General features: G+C 39.1%; 1 protein-coding gene across 1 annotated transcript in view; it reads right to left on the bottom strand.

Moving 5' to 3' along the window:
* Window positions 1-2,071: 2,071 nt before the first annotated feature.
* The window catches only part of LOC128661025 (carbonic anhydrase 1-like), a 37,701-nt gene continuing 16,044 nt past the window's right edge, over window positions 2,072-23,728 (bottom strand). The window contains exons 2-7 of the mRNA XM_053715170.1: window positions 22,723-22,913; window positions 20,910-21,028; window positions 18,483-18,578; window positions 12,769-12,831; window positions 5,621-5,776; window positions 2,072-3,376 (exon numbers count right to left, since the gene is read on the bottom strand). Of these exons, the coding sequence (XP_053571145.1) occupies window positions 3,233-3,376; window positions 5,621-5,776; window positions 12,769-12,831; window positions 18,483-18,578; window positions 20,910-21,028; window positions 22,723-22,903 (759 nt within the window). The 5' untranslated portion in view covers window positions 22,904-22,913 and the 3' untranslated portion in view covers window positions 2,072-3,232. The remainder of the gene's footprint in view (window positions 3,377-5,620; window positions 5,777-12,768; window positions 12,832-18,482; window positions 18,579-20,909; window positions 21,029-22,722; window positions 22,914-23,728) is intronic.

The raw sequence follows: 23,728 nt of genomic DNA, 5'->3' as shown, positions 1-23,728 counted from the left end.
ATTTTTTTTTAGTAGACAACCCAAAGTATTGATCTAGGCCCATTTTGGTATATTTCATGCCACCATTTCACCGCCAAATGCAATCAAATAGAAAAAATTGTTCACTTTTCACAAATTTTTTCACAAACTTTTGGTTTCTAACTTAAATTATTTACAAACAGCTTGTGCAATTATGGCATAAATGGTTGTAAATTCTTCTCTGGGATCCCCTTTGTTCAGAAATAGCAGACATATATGACTTTGGTGTTGCTTTTTGGTAATTAGAAGGCCGCTAAATGCCACTGCGCACCACACGTGTATTATGCCCAGCAGTGAAGGGGTTAATTAGGGAGCATGTAGGGAGCTTTTTGGGGTAGTTTTAGCTTTAGTGTAGTGTAGTAGACAACCCCAAGTATTGATCTAGGCCAATTTTGGTATATTTCATGCCACCATTTCACCGCTAAATGCGATCAAATTAAAAGAAACGTTAATTTTTTCTCAATTTTAGGTTTCTCACTGAAATTATTTACAAACACCTTCTGCAATTATGGCACAAATGGTTGTAAATGCTTCTCTGGGATCCCCTTTGTTCAGAAATAGCAGACATATATGGCTTTGGCATTGCTTTTTGGTAATTAGAAGGCCTCTAAATGCCGCTGCGCATCACACGTGTATTATGGCTAGCAGTGAAGGGGTTAATTATGTAGCTTGTAGGGAGCTTGCATGGTTAATTTTAGCTTTAGTGTAGAGCTCAGCCTCCCACCTGAAACATCAGACCCCCTGATCCCTCCCAAACAGCTCTCTTCCCTCCCCCACCCCACAATTGTCCCCGCCATCTTAAGTACTGGCAGAAACTCTGCCAGTACTAAAATAAAAGGTATTTGGCCCTTTTTTAAAAAAAAAAAAAAGCATATTTACATATGCTGATGTGTAGGATCCCCCCTTAGACCCCAACCTCACTGATCCCCCACCATACTGCTCTCTAACCCTTCCCCTCTGCAATAATGGGCGCCATCTTGGGTACTGGCAGCTGTCTGCCAGTACCCAGTTTTGTAACAAAATGAGCCTTTTTTTTTTTTAAATTCCCTTTTCTGTAGTGTAGCTTTCCCCCCCCACCGAGACCAACCCCCAACCCCTTCCAAAACCCTTAGATTGCATTTAAGTTTTTTTTTTTTTTACTTTTTAACTTTTTTTTTTCTGTAGTGTAGCGGTTCCCACCCGCTCCCGCCCCGTGCACGCGCCCGCCCACCACCCCCGTGCACGCGCGCGCTCCCATGCGCGCCCCCGTAGCTCCCGCCCCCCCGATCCCGCCCCCCTCCACTCCACATAGCGCACCGATGGCCGCCACCCGCCTCCCACGTAAGCTCCCACCCACCAACGATACCGGCCATCGATGTCCGGTGCAGAGAGGGCCACAGAGTGGCTCTCTCTGCATCGGATGGCCAAGGGGGGTTATTGCAGGATGCCTCCATATCGAGGCATCACTGCAATAACCGGAAAGCAGCTGGAAGCGAGCAGGATCGCTTCCAGCTGCTTTCCACACCGAGGACGTGCAGGGTACGTTCTCAGGCATTAACTGCCTTTTTTTTGAGGACGTACCCTGCACGTCCTCGGTCGTTAAGGGGTTAAAAAGGGACATATATGAAAAATACATATGTCAGGGCTGTTAAAAGAAATGCTTTAAATAATGTTCTGTTATAAGAACCTTGACATATGTATTTTTCATATGTGTTCCTTTTTAAAGCGGCAATATGGTCAGCCTACTCATACCACAACAGGAGAATTGTTTAGGGTGAGGCCATTGCTATTATTATGCTCCTGTCATTTATGGAACATGCACTGTGACTCATAAAGGTGTTTTTTTGTTCATTAGGTATATTTGATACAATCTATACATCCAAATCTGTGAATTGTATTGCTTGCTGATGGACACATTTATTGATGTACTATCCCAATAGTTGTATTTGGATGATATTTTTTTATGTAGAAATATAAAGACTAATAATTTTAAAAGCTTCAAATTAACTAATTAAATGTATAGTTAATATATATTCCCTGACAAAAGTTGTGTATCAAACAAAGACCAGGCTCATAATGAAAACACACAGTATGTCATTTTTATTGCTAAATAAAAAAATGACACTGTAGTTACAAATCCAAACAATTGCAACAGTATTTTCTTATGAAATGCATAAATCTCAGATATGTCTTTCTGTTAAAAAATAACTAACCTTCATTTAAATAGTTCAAAGAGCTACACAGCAGTTCTTCTTATGAAGTTAATAAAAGAATGCTTTTTAGTATAGCATTAAAATCCCTTTACAAAGGTTAAACACTTAAGCCTGGATTACAAGTGGAGCGATAATTTGTTATCGCTTGTGAGCACTAGTACGCTCATGGTAAAACAACAGAGCTCCCTAGTTAGCGCTGGTATTATAAGGTAAAGTACAACGTTAGCACGAAAGCAAAATGTCTGCAACTGTGCAAACTCCATCCCCCCCCCCCCCAAGACTTCTATGGGGCGCACTAAAAACTTTGTATATTTATTGATCACGTGCTAAACTGAAACTGCCCTAGACCAACTGTGCTAGATCCAAAGGTGCATTATGGATAGTTTAAATAACTATGTTCTTCACTTAGAAGAAAGTGTTATTTTAATTTATATATATATATACTTTTGAACCCTTCTGAATCAAACATTTTGCCATATACTATCCCTTTTTAACTCTTTTTTAAAAAAAAACTTTCAATAATAACCATATTTTTATTAAAAAATGTTTATAAATTAGTGTTTGCTTAAGGTTTCAGGTCAAGCTAAATATTCTAGAGCTATTGGGCTTTTTGCTAGTGTGCAATCCATAACTTTCAACTTGTAATATCCCCTTTTCTGGTAAAGTTGTTTTACTATGGACTAGTAATCAATTTGCACGCTAATTTTAGTGCAGTCCAGCGATACTGATATTGTGCCTTGAGCTAGCACTAGTGCACCACTTGTAATCTCGAGCTAGCACTAGTGCACCACTTGTAATTTCGAGCTAGCACTAGTGTGCCACTTGAAATCTCGAGCTAGCACTAGTGCACCACTTGTAATTTCGAGCTAGCACTAGTGCGCCACTTGTAATCTCGAGCTACCACTAGTGCGCCATTTAGCAATCTTAAGCTAGTACTAGTGCTCCACTTGTAATCTCGAGCTAACACTAGTGCACCACATGTAATCTCGAGCTAGCACTAGTGCGCCACTTGTAATCTAGGCCTAAGTAGTTGAAAAGGTTCTATTTTGCCACCATGATGATCTGACTATTCTGCCTTCCAGAGGCTGAATACATCGATTATTTTTCAAAATGGGACATGGATCTTCATTCTCTGATGTACAGAGGACACTGCGAAATTTTTCTAGCTGTAAAGAGAGAAAACATTTTAGATTTCTGAGCAAGCGTTACTTGATTAGAGATACATTGTACTCAAACATTTTGCCATCTGGAAGAAAGAGCGGCATCTAAATGTTAGCTGTTAAAGCTTTTTTTAAATGTACTGAATGACTAAAATGAATACAGCTGTATCACCTTTGTTCTTTCTACAAATGTTCATTGGTTGATAAGTTCTCACTGTTATAATATTGAGACTATACTGTAACAAACATGTACTATATTAATTATAGTGTGGTCACAATATTTATAAGTACAGGTAGCCCTCAGTTAAGCCAGGGTTAGGTTCCAGAAGGATAGGTTGTAAATTGAAACCATTGTAAATTGAAACCCAGTTTATAATGTAAGTCAATGGGAAGTGAGGGAGTTAGGTTCTAGGCCCCTCTCAAAATTGGCATAAGTAACACCTAATACATTATTTTTAAAGCTTTGAAATTAAGACTTTAAATGCTAAACAGCATTATAAACCTAATAAAATAATCACACAACACAGAATATATAATTAAACTAAGTTTAATGAACAAAAACATTTGCTAAACAGCATTATAAACCTAATAAAATAATCACACAACACACAGACGTTACTTGCATTTTTCTGCAAACAGTTCTTTCTATGCATTCCAATCTGGACTGATTTATAGACAGGAAGATCTTGTACCTTTGCAAGCTGCTCGATAGCTCAGGTCTGGTTAAACTGATTAATTTCAGCTTACTTGGCTTGCATATCTTTGCTGCAACACAAGCGGACAGCTCCACCTACTGGCTATTTTAATCAATGCACAGCTTCTCAATGCTTTTCAATAGCAGTCACATGACTGAAAAAAAGGTTGTTATTCGGAAACGGTGCAAATTGAACCATTGTAAACCAAGGGCCACCTGTATAACCCATTTAGAACAGAGAGAACTTATCGGCAATAAATAAATAAAACTAGAAAGCCTATTTTATAACACTATTCACTAAAATACCTGTAAATAAAGCATTGGATATACATGTATTACATACCCACAGCTCCTAAATGTGTATTATTGATGTCCTACATTCACTACTAATAAAAGATGTTGAGTTTTTGTTAACAAATGTAAATTATATTGACATACAATACTGTGTAAAGCGTCATTTATATTACACCTTCAAAGTAGGTGGCAATGCTGCTTTAAAAATAAGAATCGCCACCCACAGAGATGTATAATAAAGCGACTCTCCACAGGCAATCTCGATCCTGCAACAGATCCATTTTTAATATGTTGCCACTTTGATGATGTTTCGATCATCGCGGCCTAAGTAAATATCACCATTACAGTGGTGCATCATGGTTTCATGCTGCCAACCACACACTACAACTATTTTAGCAAATATTTGTCTCATATATTTCTCACAAGTGCAAATTAGTGATGAACAGAAAGTTCTTTTTAAAGTTTGGTAGTGCAAAGTTAAATCAGAAGCAAATGAGTTATACTTTACACTGAAGAGAAAGGGACAGTAAAGACAAAATTAAACTTTCATGTATAAAACTACTTTCCAATTTTCTTCCTTTATCGCATTAGCTTCATTCACTTGGTATCCTTGGGAGCAGCAATGCACTCCTGGGATCTAGTTAAACACATCTGATGAGCCAATGACAAGAGGCACCAATCACCAGCTAGCTCCCAGTAGTGCCTTTCTGCTCTTACATTTACTCTTTAACAAAGGATATCAAGAGAACAAAGCACATTTAATAGTATAAATAAATTAGAAAGTTGTTTAAAATTGCACGCTCTATATGAATCATGAAAATTTAATTCTGAATTTAAGTGTCCCTTTAAAGAGACACTCAAGTCAAAATAAACGTTTATGATTCAGAAAGAGCATGCAGTTTTAAGACACTTTCTAATTTACTTCAATTATCAAATTTTGCACAGTCTTTTTATATTTACCCTCTCTGGGGAGCAAGATCCTAATGAGCATGTGCACAAACTAACAGGGTATACATATACTAGTCTGTGATTGGGTTATGGCTGTCACATGATACATGGAGTGGAAAAAGGGAGAGAAAAATAAATTTGTCAGAAAAAAAATCTACTGCTTATTTGAAATTCAGAGTAAGTTCTATTGCATTGTCTTTTTATAATGTACCTGTTAATTATGTAATTCTACTGCATTGAGTGGTCCTTTAAGTGTTTGATTTTTAATTTAAAACTTTATTGTTTCCTGGGACAAGAGACTGTATAGTACTTACTTGCTTTGTGCTGATAGTTATTGTCTCCTTAAGAATAATCCATGTAACACATTCACTAAAAGGAGCAACAGTCAGTGACCCAGGATATGTCCAGTATTGTAAGTCTTTAGGCAGCAAACTTAAAAGATCTAATTCAGTAAATGTATCTTCTTTACCCTATGAGATACATTAATGATTTTATTTAGTAAAGATATTAAATTCATGCATTACAACTCAATAAATATGAGATAAATGTATATAGCATACAAGTACAAACCCAGGACCCAGGGGTGGTTTTAAACCCTAAAATTTGGGGTTGGGGTGAAAAATGTTTACTACAATGCTATCATTTAAGTTGAATATTAATTGCTACCATAAATCCCTATGCAAAAAGAAAATGATGTATGGTGGTAAAGCAGTTTATTATTGCACTTGTGTTTGCATTTAACTATGTGTTTAACCCCTGCAAGTTAAAAGTCAGCTCCAGAGAAACAATGCACTACTGGGACCTAGCTGCACACATCTGACGATGACAAGAGGCATATGTGCATATCCACCAGTCACCAGCTAGCTCCCAGAATTGCAGTGCTGCTCTCCAGCCTAATTAGGTATGCAGTTTTTAACAAAGGATACTAAGAGGACAAAGTAGATTTGATAGTAGAAAATTATAAAATCTGTTAAAATTGCATGCTCTGCCTAAATCATGACACTTTAATTCATGGCCCCTTAATCTCCTTTCTCTGTATAAAACTAGACATGTAGAACAGCACTGTGTTGAAAATTTTGGGCAGGTACCTTACCTAATTAGGTAGTTTTTCAGGTGAAAGAGTAAATAATGGGGATTGTAGCAGCCCCCTAGAAATATCACTGGTTAGGTTTTGCTTAAAAGAATCATCCAAGCAAAATTATGGATGCCAACCAGCAGAAATACACAAATAAGCATTGGTGGAATTCAACAGCCCCTAATGGCTTCTGGTAACCATGGTTACAAAAGCATTTTTAAAATTCTACAAAGGGCAGGATCTCAGTCCAGCCACAATTGATAGTGAAATATTTAGCACATATTTAAATTTGCTATGAACTGTGTGGTTCACACTGGATTCAAATCCTATGCGTAATTAAGCATTTTACAGCAACATAGTAACAGCCCAAAATGAGTAATACCTATTTATAGTAATGGGAACTACACAGTAATAATAATAATAGTGACAGCATCTCCACCCTTTTGCTTTTATTAGCAGTCTGTTGCTGTGCTTGGGCAAACTCTTTTACACTATCATTGCTCTGGAGTATGTAATCACAATTTTTGTGGGAATTTGAAAATTACAGGAAAGGGAGCAAAATAAGTAATTGACATATATTGCAAATGTTTTTTTATTATTTATTAATATGTATATATTTCATGAGGAATTTATAAAAAGTTGTATATCCGTTTAATAAACAGTTATATTTAAATTACATGAGTGGACCCTATAATACCTTTTTTGCTCACATGGCTAAAGGGGGCAACTGGACCTCACTGTTGATGCCCACAGAAGCAGAAGCATACTCATGGGGCGAAATTACATATGCGGTGCAGGCTTCAGCGCAATTGCTGAAACCCGCATCGCCCGTAAATTCACCTCACACATCGGGGAATCACATATACGGCGCCGGCAGTTCATAACCTGCCGTAAGTTGGATAAACTGGCAATGTCGTCAGTGACTTACGGCAGTTTAGAAACTGAGGGCACCCAAGAAAATATTTTTTTTTTTTTTACATTGCACGTAAAAGTCTAACACACCTCCCAAAAATAAATCAGACATGTCAAAACCCCTATACCTGCCATCCCCCCACATCGCAACTAACAATAAAACTATTAACCCCTAAACCGCTATTCACCCACATCGCAATCTACCTAATAAAATAATTAACCCCTACTCCGCCATCCCCCACATCTCAACGTATCTAATTACACTTTTAACCCCTAAACCACCATCCCGCATAACGCAATAAACCTAATTACACTATAAACCCCTAAACTGCCACCCCCACATCCCAATGAACCTAATTAACCTTTTAACCTCTTATCCGCCACCCCCCCCCCCACTGAAATAAATCTAATTACACAATTAACCCCTAAACCGCCTCCCCCACACATCGCAATAAACCTAATTAACCTATTAACCCCTAAACCGCCGTCCCCCCACAACGCAATAAACCTAATTAACCTATTAACTCCTAAACCACCATCCCCCACAACGCAAATAAGTAATTTAATCACTAAGCCCCCTAACCTAACACCCCCAAAATTAACCCCAATAACATAAAATAAAAAATACTACGTTAAAATTAAAATAAAAAAAACTAACATTACTTTTTTAAAAAAAACTAAGATTCAATTAAAATAAATACATCTAAAATTACAAAAAAATAAAAAAGTCTAAAATTACAGAAAAAAATAAACAAAATTATCAAAAATAAAAAATTAAAAAATAATCTAATATCCCTATAAAAATAAAAGAGCCCCTTAAAATAAAAACTACCAATAGCCCTAAAGTGATCAGCTCTTTTACCTAAAAAAAATAATAAGTCCCCCCTAACAGTAAACCCCCCCACCCATTAAACCCCCCAAAATAAAAAAACACTAAAAATACCTAAGCTACCCATTAAAAGGGCATTTGTATGGGCATTGCCCTTAAAAGGGTAATGAGCTCTTCTGCAGCCCATTAAAATAAAAAAATCCCTAATCTAAAAAAAAAACCCACCCCAAAAAAAAAAAAAGCCTAAGTCTAACCCCCAAATAGATACTCACCGTTCTTGAAGTCCGGCAGAGAAGGTCTTCTTCCAGGCGACGACATCTTCATCCAGTGCGGGGACCTCTTCTATCTTCATCCAGGTCGAAGGCGGCGCAGAGCAGAGAAGGCCGCGGAACATGAATTCCGGCCGTGGAGACATCCAGTGTGGAGGATCCTCTTCATGCGGTCACAGCCGCACACTCAAGATTGAATGGAGGGTACCCATTTTATATTTGGGGTACCTTGCATTCCTATTGGCTGAAATTTTCAAATCAGCCAATAGGATGAGAGCTACTGAAATCATATAGGCTGTTCAAACTTCCAGGGAGTTACAGTGCTCATATATTCAGCGCAAAGCTTGTTGCACCTGCCTATGTGTGGCGATATGAAAATGGAGTAAAATTTCTCCATATTCGCCGCATAAGTCCTTGCGCTGAATATATGATACCGACTTGCGATGCGGCTCTATGTTAGTTTATGTGAGTAAAATTAGCGGGCGACAGCTGAAATATACGTGCCGCATTTACATGCGGCGCTGTATATGTGATAGCAATACCGGACTAAAAACTGGCGTCGCCGGCTTTTTCAGGTGACGCCGCATATGTAATCTCACCCATGGTGTCTGTTGCTTTCCCTTATATGGGCTAGATTAAGTGGCACGCTAACTGTTGCAGTATGCAAGCGATAGGTAGTATTTATCAGCTCTTTGAACGCAACAGAATATTATGAGTTAAAAGAAAATGCTTTTACTTGAGCGCAATCAAGTTTAACACGTCAGGTTAGCGTGACTTCAGAGCTCTTTTTAATTGATTTGCAAGACAAAAAAGTTGCATAAAACTGATATATTTATATATATATATATCTGATATCTGTTTATATTTATACCTATATATAATTATATTTCTATACCTATATATATATATATATATATATATATATAGCTATATATTTTACCAAAAACTCATCAGATATATATAGAAATATTTATTTACGAATAAATAGAACATATTCTTCTATGTGAATAACAATGGAATGTGAAATATTCATAATTAATGTTGGGTTTAGCGCACTTGAATAAATGCGATCAAGTTAGCACGCGAGTATGGGTGTTAGTTTTTTTTTGCAGTTTGTGTGCTCCATTGACATCTATGGTAGAATACATGGTCACAATATTTAAAGTTCAACTTTTTGCATGCTAACTTTTTACTTTCAACTTATAATAAGCCCAACCAGACGAGCAGCAAAAGCCGCCGTCTAGCGAAGTTAACACGAAAGCAGGAACAAAAAATAGCTCTCCACTCGTAATATAGCCCTATATTGGGGCTGCACTGTGTCTTTCAGGACCAGATTGATATACTACAGGATATTTTTGCTCTGTGAAAGACACACACCTAGATTACGAGTTTTGCGTTAGAGGCGATGCGGTGCTAACGAGCAGTTTATGCTCACCGCTCACTTACAGTCAACGCTGGTATTACGGGTTTTTACAAACCCGGCGTTAACCGCAAAAAAGTGATCGTAGAGCAAAATTTTGCTCCACATCTCACCTCAATACCAGCGCTGCTTACGTTAGCGGTGAGCTGGCTGAACGTGCTCGTGCGCGATTTCCCCATAGGAATCAATGGGGGAGAGCCGGCTGAAAAAAACCTGCAAACACCTGCAAAAAAGCAGCGTAAAGCTCCTAACGCAGTCCCATTGATTCCTATGGGGAAATACATTTATGTCTACACCTAACACCCTAACATGAACCCTGAGTCTAAACACCCCTAATCTTACACTTATTAACCCCTAATCTGCCGCCCCCGACATCGCCGACACCAACATTATATTATAGCTGGCATTCTATTGGCTGTTCCAATCAGCCAATAGAATGCAAGCTCAATCCTATTGGCTGATTGCATCAGCCAATAGGATTTTTTCTACCTTAATTCCGATTGGCTGATAGAATTCTATCAGCCAATCGGAATTGAAGGGACGCCATCTTGGATGACGTCATTTAAAGGAACCTTCATTCAGTCATAGCCGTGGAAAGAAGAGGATGCTTCGCGTTGGATGTCATGAAGATGGACCCGCTCCGCGCTGGATGGATGAAGATAGAAGATGCCGTCTGGATGAAGACTTCTGCCCGTCTGGAGGACCACTTCTGCCCAGTTTGGATGAAGACTTCTGCCCGTCTGGAGGACCACTTCTGCCTGGTTGGATGAAGACATCTCCCGGTAGGGTGATCTTCAGGGGGTTAGTGTTAGGTTTTTTAAAGGGGGGGATTGGGTGGGTTTTAGAGTAGTGTTGGTTGTGTGGGTGGTGGGTTTTAATGTTGGGGGGGGGATATGTAATTTTTTTTACAGGTAAAAGATCTGATTACTTTGGGGCAATGCCCCGCAAAGGCCCTTTTAAGGGCTATTTGTAATTTAGTGTAGGGTAGGGCTTTTTTTATTTTGGGGGGCTTTTTTATTTTGTTAGGGGGAATTAGATTAGGTGTAATTAGTTTTAAAATCTTGTAGTTTTTTATTATTTTCTGTAATTTAGTGTTTGTTTGTTTTTTGTACTTAAGATAATTTTATTTAATTTAGGGAATTAATTTAATTATAGTGGTAGTGTTAGGTGTAATTGTAACTTAGGTTAGGTTTTATTTTACAGGTAGTTTTGTCTTTATTTTAGCTAGGTAGTTATTAAATAGTTAATAACTATTTACTAACTATTGTACCTAGTTAAAATAAATACAAACTTGCCTGTAAAATAAAAATAAACCCTAAGCTAGCTACAATGTAACTATTAGTTATTTTGTAGCTAGCTTAGGGTGTATTTTATAGGTAAGTATTTAGTTTTAAATAGGAATAATTTAGTTAATGATAGTAATTGTATTTATATTTATTTAAATTATATTTAAGTTACAGGGGGGTTAGGGTTAGACTTAGATTTAGGGGTTAATAATTTTAATATAGTGGCGGCGACATTGGAAGCGGCAGATTAGGGGTTAATAAATGTAGGTAGGTGTCGGCGATGTTAGGGATGGCAGAATAGAGGTTAATAAAATGTAACTAGTGTTTGCGAGGCGGGAGTGCGGCGGTTTAGGGGTTAATATATTTATAGTGGCGGCAATGTCCGGTTCGGCAGATTAGGGGTTAAAAAAAATTTTTTAAGTGTTTGCGATGTGGGGGGGGGGCCTCGGTTTTGGGGTTAATAGGTAGTTTATGGGTGTTAGTGTACTTTTTAGCACTTTAGTTAAGAGTTTTATGCTACGGCGTTGTAGTGTAAAACTCTTAACTACTGACTTTTAAATGCGGTACCAGTCTTGACAGGAGAGGGGCTACCGCTCACTTTTTGGCAGACTCGTAATACCGGCGCTATGCAAGTCCCATTGAAAAAATAGGATCTGCAATTGACATAAGTGGATTTGCTGTATTTCCGAGTCTGGCCAAAAAAGTGAGCGGTACACCTGTACCTGCAAGACTCGTAATACCAGCGGGCGTTAAAAAGCAGCGCTGGGACCAGCCAACGCTGCTTTTTAAGCCTAACGCAAGACTCGTAATCTAGCCGACAGTGATCTAAAAAAGACTGCATAGTATTTTCTTCAAGCTTGCATCTATCAATTTCCTGTAGATCCTATAGTCACCCCAGACCCTGTAATAAACACTAACTGTGACCTGCCTCAGCACACTAAACTCTTTGTTACAGATTTGTTTCTAAAACATGCTCTATTTATGCAACTTGAGATCTAGGCCATTCTGCCCTTGTTCCCCTTGTTTCCGCGCAAGTCTTCAGGCTTGCCGGAAACAGGAGTTAAGAAGCAGCGGTCTTTAGACCGCTGCTCCTTAACTCGTCCACCTGCTCTGAGCGGTGGACAGCAATAAACCAGATTAGATACGATCGGGTTGATTGACACCCCCCGCTAGGTGAATCTGCAGGGGGCGGCATTGCACAAGCAGTTCACCAGAACTACTTGTGCAATGCTAAATGCCGACAGCGTATACTGTCGGCATTCAGCGATGTCTGTCGAACATAATCTGCTGAGCGGCTCATGTCGGACAGACATTTGTTAAATCAGCCCCCTAGGGTCATGTTAAAGGGATATGAAACCCACATTTTTCGTTCAGCACCCTAGGTAGAGCTTGATGATTGGTAGTTACATTTAGCCACCGATCAGCAAGTGCTACCCAGGTGCTGAACCAAAAATGGGTCGACTCCTAAGCTTATATTCCTGCTTTTCAAATAAATATACCAAGAGAATGAAGACAAATTGATAATAGGAGTAAATTAGAAAGCTGCATAAAATTGCATGCTCTATCTGAATCAATAAAGAAAAAAAATGTGTTTTATATTCCTATAAACTTTGACTAAGTAGTGTCTGCATTTATAAGTTTTAATATTAATGAGAAAGGAAAGAAAATTGCCTTTGTTTTTATGTTATCCAAGTGATCAATAATATTTTCTATTCCCGGATTTCTTTTTCCAACCTATAAATTAAGAAAGAAGATATATTAAATGACATGACAGAATTTAACAATTTTATGAAATGACATAAGTGATATTTATCAATAAATAAAAAAAAGTGAGACATAACATTTTTGATAATGCGTGTGGAACAGGGATAGGCACAGACAAAGGTTGTGGTGGACATTTTCAAAAGTACAGACCTTAGTTAAGGACACCAAGGTACATTTGAAATTAAAAACATTATTTTATAGTGCTTGGTGTTATTATACTGATACAGATACCACTGATCCGATAACCAGCCCTCCTCTGGCTATACCCATGTGCCAGTGTCACTACTGTGTCATTATATAGTGCTGGGTGTTACTATAATGATGCAGATACCACTGATCCTATAACCAGCCCTCCTCTGGCTATACCCATGTGCCAGTGTCACTACTGTGTCATTATATAGTGCTGGGTGTTACTATACTGATGCAGATACCACTGACCCTATAACCAGCCCTCCTCTGGCTATACCCATGTGCCAGTGTCACTACTGTGTCTTTGTATAGTGCTGGGTGTTACTATACTGATGCAGATACCACTGATCCTATAACCAGCCCTCCTCTGGCTATACCCATGTGCCAGTATCACTACTGTGTCTTTGTATAGTGCTTGGTGTTACTATACTGATGCAGATACCACTGATCATATAACCAGCCCTCCTCTGGCTATACCCATGTGCCAGTGTCACTACTGTGTCATTATATAGTGCTGGGTGTTATTATACTGATGCAGATACCACTGATCCTATAACCAGCCCTCCTCTGGCTATACCCATGTGCCAGTGTCACTACTGTGTCTTTGTATAGTGCTTGGTGTTATTATACTGATGCAGATACCACTGATCCTATAACCAGCCCTCCTCTGGCTATACCCATGAGCCAGTATCACTACTGTGTCATTATATAGTGCTGGGTGTTACTATACTGATGCAGATACCACTGACCCTATAACCAGCCCTCCTCTGGCTATACCCATGAGCCAGTGTCACTACTGTGTCATTATATAGTGCTGGGTGTTACTATACTGATGCAGATACCACTGACCCTATAACCAGCCCTCCTCTGGCTATACCCATGAGCCAGTGTCACTACTGTGTCATTATATAGTGCTGGGTGTTACTATACTGATGCAGATACCACTGATCCTATAACCAGCCCTCCTCTGGCTATACCCATGTGCCAGTATCACTACTGTGTCATTATATAGTGCTGGCTGTTATTATACTGATGCAGATACCACTGATCCTATAACCAGCCCTCCTCTGGCTATATGGATGTGCCAGTGTCACTATTGTGTCATTATATAGTGCTGGGTGTTACTATACTGATGCAGATACCACTGATCCTATAACCAGCCCTCCTCTGGCTATACCCATGTGCCAGTATCACTACTGTGTCATTATATAGTGCTGGGTGTTATTATACTGATGCAGATACCACTGATCCTATAACCAGCCCTCCTCTGGCTATACCCATGTGCCAGTATCACTACTGTGTCATTATATAGTGCTGGGTGTTACTATACTGATGCAGATACCACTGATCCTATAACCAGCCCTCCTCTGGCTATAACCATGTGCCAGTGTCACTACTGTGTCTTTGTATAGTGCTTGATGTTATTATACTGATGCAGATACCACTGATCCTATAACCAGCCCTCCTCTGGCTATACCCATGTGCCAGTATCACTACTGTGTCATTATATAGTGCTGGCTGTTATTATACTGATGCAGATACCACTGATCCTATAACCAGCCCTCCTCTGGCTATATGGATGTGCCAGTGTCACTATTGTGTCATTATATAGTGCTGGGTGTTACTATACTGATGCAGATACCACTGATCCTATAACCAGCCCTCCTCTGGCTATACCCATGTGCCAGTATCACTACTGTGTCATTATATAGTGCTGGGTGTTATTATACTGATGCAGATACCACTGATCCTATAACCAGCCCTCCTCTGGCTATACCCATGTGCCAGTATCACTACTGTGTCATTATATAGTGCTGGGTGTTACTATACTGATGCAGATACCACTGATCCTATAACCAGCCCTCCTCTGGCTATAACCATGTGCCAGTGTCACTACTGTGTCTTTGTATAGTGCTTGATGTTATTATACTGATGCAGATACCACTGATCCTATAACCAGCCCTCCTCTGGCTATACCCATGTGCCAGTATCACTACTGTGTCATTATATAGTGCTGGCTGTTATTATACTGATGCAGATACCACTGATCCTATAACCAGCCCTCCTCTGGCTATATGGATGTGCCAGTGTCACTATTGTGTCATTATATAGTGCTGGGTGTTACTATACTGATGCAGATACCACTGATCCTATAACCAGCCCTCCTCTGGCTATACCCATGTGCCAGTATCACTACTGTGTCATTATATAGTGCTGGGTGTTATTATACTGATGCAGATACCACTGATCCTATAACCAGCCCTCCTCTGGCTATACCCATGTGCCAGTATCACTACTGTGTCATTATATAGTGCTGGGTGTTACTATACTGATGCAGATACCACTGATCCTATAACCAGCCCTCCTCTGGCTATAACCATGTGCCAGTGTCACTACTGTGTCTTTGTATAGTGCTTGATGTTATTATACTGATGCAGATACCACTGATCCTATAACCAGCCCTCCTCTGGCTATACCCATGTGCCAGTATCACTACTGTGTCATTATATAGTGCTGGGTGTTACTATACTGATGCAGATACCACTGATCCTATAACCAGTCCTCCTCTGGCTATAACCATGTGCCAGTGTCACTACTGTGTCTTTGTATAGTGCTTGATGTTATTATACTGATGCAGATACCACTGATCCTATAACCAGCCCTCCTCTGGCTATACCCATGTGCCAGTGTCACTACTGTGTCATTATATAGTGCTTGGTGTTACTATACTGATGCAGATACCACTGATCCTATAACCAGCCCTCCTCTGGCTATACCCATGTGCCAGTGTCACTACTGTGTCATTATATAGTGCTGGGTGTTACTATACTGATGCAGATACCACTGATCCTATAACCAGCCCTCCTCTGGCTATACCCATGTGCCAGTGTCACTACTGTGTCATTATATAGTGCTTGGTGTTACTATACTGATGCAGATACCACTGATCCTATAACCAGCCCTCCTCTGGCTATACCCATGAGCCAGTATCACTACTGTGTCATTATATAGTGCTTGATGTTATTATACTGATGCAGATACCACTGATCCTATAACCAGCCCTCCTCTGGCTATACCCATGTGCCAGTATCACTACTGTGTCATTATATAGTGCTTGGTGTTACTATACTGATGCAGATACCACTGATCCTATAACCAGCCCTCCTCTGGCTATATGGATGTGCCAGTGTCACTATTGTGTCATTATATAGTGCTGGGTGTTACTATACTGATGCAGATACCACTGATCCTATAACCAGCCCTCCTCTGGCTATATGGATGTGCCAGTGTCACTATTGTGTCATTATATAGTGCTGGGTGTTACTATACTGATGCAGATACCACTGATCCTATAACCAGCCCTCCTCTGGCTATACCCATGTGCCAGTATCACTACTGTGTCATTATATAGTGCTGGGTGTTACTATACTGATGCAGATACCACTGATCCTATAACCAGCCCTCCTCTGGCTATACCCATGTGCCAGTATCACTACTGTGTCATTATATAGTGCTGGGTGTTACTATACTGATGCAGATACCACTGATCCTATAACCAGCCCTCCTCTGGCTATACCCATGTGCCAGTGTCACTACTGTGTCTTTGTATAGTGCTTGATGTTATTATACTGATGCAGATACCACTGATCCTATAACCAGCCCTCCTCTGGCTATACCCATGTGCCAGTGTCACTACTGTGTCTTTGTATAGTGCTTGGTGTTATACTGACACAGATACCACTGATCCTATAACCAGCCCTCCTCTGGCTATACCCATGTGCCAGTGTCACTACTGTGTCTTTGTATAGTGCTTGATGTTATTATACTGATGCAGATACCACTGATCCTATAACCAGCCCTCCTCTGGCTATACCCATGTGCCAGTGTCACTACTGTGTCTTTGTATAGTGCTTGGTGTTATACTGACACAGATACCACTGATCCTATAACCAGCCCTCCTCTGGCTATACCCATGTGCCAGTGTCACTACTGTGTCTTTGTATAGTGCTGGGTATTATTATACTGATGCAGATACCACTGATCCTATAACCAGCCCTCCTCTGGCTATACCCATGTGCCAGTGTCACTACTGTGTCTTTGTATAGTGCTGGGTGTTATTATACTGATGCAGATACCACTGACCCTATAACCAGCCCTCCTCTGGCTATACCCATGTGCCAGTGTCACTACTGTGTCTTTGTATAGTGCTTGGTGTTATACTGACAAAGATACCACTGATCCTATAACCAGCCCTCCTCTGGCTATACCCATGTGCCAGTGTCACTACTGTGTCATTATATAGCGCTGGGTATTATTATACTGATGCAGATACCACTGACCCTATAACCAGCCCTTGTCTGGCTATACCCATGTACCAGTGTCACTACTGTGTCTATGTATAGAGATGGTGTTATTATACAGATACAGATTCCATACCTTATCACCCAATATCGCTAGCAGTCTCTTGACAAGCCACTAACTTTATTCACACAACATATTTTTTTAAATTCCTATTATTTAATCAGAAAGAAAAGATATACTAAGGTTGTGGCGGACACTGCACGGACTAGTCACGGACACCATTGTCCATGTACGGACACCTTGCCTATCCCTGGTGTGGAAGCTCTGTAACAATCATATGATGATAGTATATGTAAAGCGATCATTTGGCACAGAGCAACTCTTACTGAATTTTGTAGTAAAACAACTACTTCTGAAAAAAAAAAGAATGCATTTTGTATAATTAAAAGTCCATAGGTTATTTGAGGCACGTTAGCTATGTCAGCATTTTTTTGCTGGATTATCACAAAATCATAACTTTCATGTCTTGGTATTGTTAAACTAATGAAAGAGGCTAGATATACATATAAGGGGAAAAATGCATGTTGCAGTAGATCACTGGTTTTCAAACCTGTCCTAAGGCCTCCCCAAAAGGCCAGGTTTTCAGCAGCTGATTATTTCACCTGTGCTCTAGTTCAGATATCCTTAAAATGTGGCCTGTTAGGGAGACCTGAGAAAAGCTTTGAAACCCAGTGCAGTAGATAAAGCAAGCAATGTTAGGCACATCAGCTGTAGACTGGATAATAGTAGGCTAAGAATTATAACACAGGTAAGGCAGCTGATTAATTAGTAGGTAAACCCAATAAAATGTATCGGGGGAAACAAGAGGTCATGCAAACTATTACACAGGAAAACAATCCAGAATCTAAGCTGGTTAAGATATAAGTATCCAGGGGGAAAAAGTAACTGCTGCAGTTTTCCAAAAGCCACGTGTATGGCAAGTAGGGTCATACACGTGTACTCAGCGAGCAACAGGTTAATTCTAGTGTTTTTATAGTAAGTATCGTCAGGTAGACAGGTATTTCAGGCAGCAAGAGAATACATTTGCAGTGCAGAACAGGCAAAGTTCAGTAATCAGATATGAATTTTACCTCCAGGAATACACCAATAACAGCCAGGCCATTGCAATGTTTCGCAGCCTCTGCAGCCGAAGAGTATTTCTGTACATTCCAGTGAACTAAATGCATCTATGAAAGCAAATTAAAAATTCTAAAAAAATTGCAGTAATAATCATATAGAGCAAGGACACATATCTGCAACTAATCACAGGATATATTTTCTTCCTGCTGAAAAAATATTCCCTGTTTTATAATATTCCCAAGTAAAATATAAAAATATCTGACATTCCATTTTGAACAAAAAAACACCCCTTTATATTTTGCACATTACCGTATTTCAGAACTTTGGTGAATATATGCAATTAGATTATTTATTACATTTGTAGTGATTGGTGGAAAAGCTTTAGACACTTTTAGAAACAGGTACTATGCTTAGTGCTTTTACCCGAGACATATTAATTTGTGTTGGCCTACATTACAAGTGAAGCGCCATTGTTAGCACAGGGTATAACATGAATATATTGCAGTCCCCGCACTAAGAATAGATGACAATCTGGTATTAATGCAGCCGACATTTTTTAGTGTGCTCTGTACTTTTGTACAAAACACATGTAAAACATATTAAAATAAAGTATTGCACTCATGTTTAAACATATTAAAAATGAAATATATTTTTTTATAAAAATAAATGTTTTAATAATGATTTAAATGGGTATGGTATATGAGAAGGTGCAGGGCCGGACTGGGATATGTCGATTTATATATATACACACACACATACATACATACATGCACACCCATATATATGCATGCATATTATATATATATACAGTACTATGCAAAAATCTTAGGCCACCATTAGATTTGTTGTTTTAGCAATGGTATAATGACCAAATATAAATATTTTTCAGTCTATTTATTAGCATGCAACCAAAAAATACAGAGTATATGTATGCAGTATTAAAAAAAAACAGAAAAAAGGCTAAAGTGGCAAGTATTTAGTGTGACCTCCCCTTACACTTGAGCAATAGCAGGAACCTGGCTCTCGTAAACCTAAATGGAATGGAACCCTAATTAATGTCATTGCTAACACCTGTATTTGTCCGACTAGTTCATGTCAAAATGACTGTTGTGAAAAACGTCTATTACACCAGGTTTGTGCAAGGCATGCTTGAGCGTTACATACACAAGTGATGTGAGTTTAATTTATTGGAAGCTTGCTATAATACCAACTTTCAATCACATCATTCAATTCAAAATGCCAAAGTTCACAGAATTTTTTTGCATCAGCACAAGGCCGATCTCAAAGGGAAATCAGCAAACAAACTGCATACTCAAGACGTGGTATTCAAGCTGTGAGAGAGGTCAAGGGAAAGAAAGGACTGAAAGGACAAGAAAACTTGCAAAATCTGATGAGAAGTTTCTCAGAGTTTCTTCTTTGAGAGGCCAGAAGGACTTGGCTCAGCATCTGGCAGCTTCATTGGATGCCAAGTTGACCCTTCTACAGTCCAATGAAGCTTGATCAGTAATGGTCTTTTTGGAAGGGTAGCAGCCAAGAATCTACTTTTTCAGAAGGGGAACAGGGTGAAAGGGTTAAGATATGCTAAAGCTCACAAAGATTGGGATGAAGATCAGTGGAAAAGAGTATTATGGGGTGACAAATATAAGTTTAAAATGTTTGGGTTCAATCGTCAACAATATGTGAGAAGAAGAGTTGGAGAGAGATTGAAGAATGAGCGCTTGCGGCCTTCAGTGAAACATGGTGGAGTGTCTGTCCTGGTTTGGGGCTGCATATGAATATTTCACATTCCAATGTTCTCCACATAGAAGAATATGTTCTATTTATTCATAAATACATATTTATATATATATATATATGATGGTATTTATGTAAAATACATATCTATACATATACATGATTATATATAGGTATAGATATATACATATGTATATATAGGTAAATATAATACTTATTCCCCTATGTAAAGAACATTGGAATGTGAAAAACGTATAGTACATACAAAGTTGAACACTTTATTAAATATGAATATTGTATAAATTAGATTTTCCATGTTTTCATCTACTTGACAACAAATATATATAAATATATATATATACATATGAATTTATGTGTTAATATGTGTATATACAAATTAATTCAGCTTACACTTTATAGAAAATGTAGACAGAATAGTTGTGCCTCTTGTTCTTATCTGCCATCAATATTTGTTTCTATGTTATGTTTTCATATGCCCTTTATATTAACACTCTTTTGCACATTGACCTCATTATTCTCCTACAATAAAAACAAATCTATATTGAAGTGACATAAAATATAAACAAAAAACTTTTGTTCTATTGATCTTCTTGGAGTCTAGAGCTTTATAAATAAATTATAATGGTGGTAATAATAGTACTATACGCTAGCATCATATAAAAACTTTAACTGCATTATTTTACCTCAGACGGATATTTAATTCCATCTATAGAATGTTCAGATCCTTCGATATCCGATGAACCCCAGTGAAAATGGCACTGGAGTAAACGATAGACTTCATTTAAGGGTCCTCCAGTCAGTACTAAAAATGCATTTACCAAAATATTAACAAACAGTGATTCAATCAAGCAAGGTTCTACTAATTATTTTTATTGATTTTTTTTTTTTTACCATTTGTATAACATTTTAAAAAGCTCATTTTATATTATGATTTTTACCACAGTTATATAGTATTGCATTCTGTGTTGTTTTTTTTTAAAATGCAGCTCAATGTTCCATTAGTTCTATAGAAGGAGCATAAATTAATTTAACCCATTAACCCAATACAACATATATATAAATATATACATGTCATGCGGTATGAAGCCCATCGTACCACAAAACGTGTATAATACATTGCAGCTTCAGGAAGCCCCAACAGTCTTGACTGGAAAGTGACAGCCAAGATTGCTGTTCCTAAATTGCAGGCAATCTGTCCTTATGTGGTAACAGATCATTGCTCCGTTTTCAAATGAGGGCAGATTGCCATATCGTTACAGACTGTCTGTAACTATCTCCTTCAGTGCCGGTGGGTGGTGCGGGAGGAAAGGAGAGAGGAGGGTGGGTGGCACAGAGGCGGAGGGGGGAGGGAGGGAGTGGGAGTGGCCCTACACCACAGAAATAAAGTTTGGAAGTGAGAAGGAGGGAAGGGAAACTACACTACAGAAAACAAATAAATTAGGGTCAGGGGGCCTACATCGCAATCACAGGATGGAGAGGAGGTGGGTTGGAAAAGCTACACTACAAAAAAAGCGCATTTGGCGGTGAAACAGTGGAATAAAATATACCAAAAGGGCCTAGCTCAATACCTTGTGTTGTCTACTAAAAAATACATAGTTTTACTAGGTGAATAAACAAACAAGGCTCTATTTCTGTTTAAATAGAGTGATATTATTTATTTATTATCGGTTATTTGTAGAGCGCCAACAGATTCTGCAGCGCTATAAACAAAGGGGGAGTACAACAAAACAATTATAGGGTAGAGGGCCCTGCCAAGAGTTGCACTGTTGTAGTCAGCTCTTAAGAAGGTGATCTACAAACAGCTGGACTCTTAGGCTTACATGCTAAGGGGGTTCAGTGGATTGCAGTGGAGGAGAGGAACTGGTATTAGGAAAGGTTAGCGTAGGTTGTATGCGTCCCTGAACAGTAGAGTCTTTAGGGAGCACTTGAAGCTTTTAAAACTAGAAGAGAGTCTTGTGGAGCGAGGCAGAGAGTTCCACTAGATGGGAGCCAGTCTGGAGAAGTCCTGTAAACGGGAGTGTGATGAGGTGACAAGAGAGGAGGAGAGTAGGAGGTCATGAGTATAGCAAAGGGGACGGGAAGGAGAGTATCTGGAGACAAGGTCTGAGATGTAGGGGGGAGCAGTGCAGTTGAGGGCTTTGTATGTAAGAGTGAGAGTTTTGTGTTTGATCCTACAGGCAAGAGGAAGCCAGTGAAGGGATTGGCAGAGAGGCGCAGCAGATGAAGAGCGACGTGTAAGGAAGATGAGTCTGGCAGAGGCATTCATTATGGATTGTAAAGGAGCTAGGTGGCAGGTGTGGAGACCAGAGAGGACAGAGTTGCAATAATCAAGGCGGGAAAGAATGAGAGAGTGGATTAAAATCTTAGTTGTGTCTTGTGTAAGGAAGTGATAGCAAAAATGCTAAAAATTCTTCGGTATTTTGAGCAAGTTTTTCTCTGGAATTCCAGGTAGTGAAGGGGTTAAATAAATAGAGAAATTAGATACACAGTGTTTACCTGATTTTCCTTTAGTATCTTCAAACTCTACATTAAAGCAGTGTCCCACATTTACAATCTTTATGGCTGATTTTGGATCATAATTGATCTCAAGAGGCTTTAGAGATGAATCATATTCTGCCAATTCTTTGTTAATATTAATTGGGGACTGATAATGGCCCTGGAATGATGATGTAGACATGATAGTGAGCCTGTAACAAAAAACATGGTCAGAGATTAGTAGAAATGTCAATAAAGAGGCCCAAAGTTATCAAGGTCTGGCGGACCTGATCCGACACTGCTCAGAGCAGGCGGACAGGTTATGGAACAGTGGTCTTTGTGACCGCTGCTTCATAACTGCTGTTTCTGGTGAGTCTGAAGACTCGACAGGAACAGGGGCCATCAAGCTCCATTCAGAGCTTGATACATATGACCCATAGAGTAGTGTAAATATTAACAGTATTTTGTATCCTCTCTAATAACAAGTAATATAATCAATTTGACCAGCTTTGGTATGTTTTAGTACATATAAGACATAATATCAATGTTGAGCTTATAGTAAGCAGAATATCTTTTGTCCTATCCTAGTAATAGCACAGGTTAGATTCAACGTCATATCAGATGGCTGTTTTCAGTGTTGAAATTCCTTAGGGACACATATTAGTGTTTTGCATGTGGAACAGTTACAGTGAATAGTAGTCATGGTACCCAAGTACCAAGTGAGACAATGGCACTTTGCATCCTGTAAGTGGGTCTTGGTGAATTTCTGTAATTTATTGTTTTGTGGGCCATGAAACACATAGGGCTCCATTTATGAAGCAGCGAATGCCCATCGTTTCAGGCAGAAGTTAAGGTCATAAGACCGTTGCTCTTAACCTCTCCGCCACCTAAAATGTGGCGACGAAGTGAAATCATCCCAATCCAATACGATTGGGATGATTGACATCCCCTGCTAGTGGCCAATTGGCCGCCAGTGAGCAGGGGGCAGCATTGCACAAGCATTTCACTAGAATGTTTGTGCAATGAT

This window comes from Bombina bombina, chromosome 5, assembly GCF_027579735.1.
Source record: "Bombina bombina isolate aBomBom1 chromosome 5, aBomBom1.pri, whole genome shotgun sequence".
Lineage (NCBI taxonomy): Eukaryota > Metazoa > Chordata > Amphibia > Anura > Bombinatoridae > Bombina > Bombina bombina.
The sequence above is the reverse complement of the archived record's forward strand: the minus strand, read 5'-3'. Positions and strand labels throughout refer to the sequence as shown.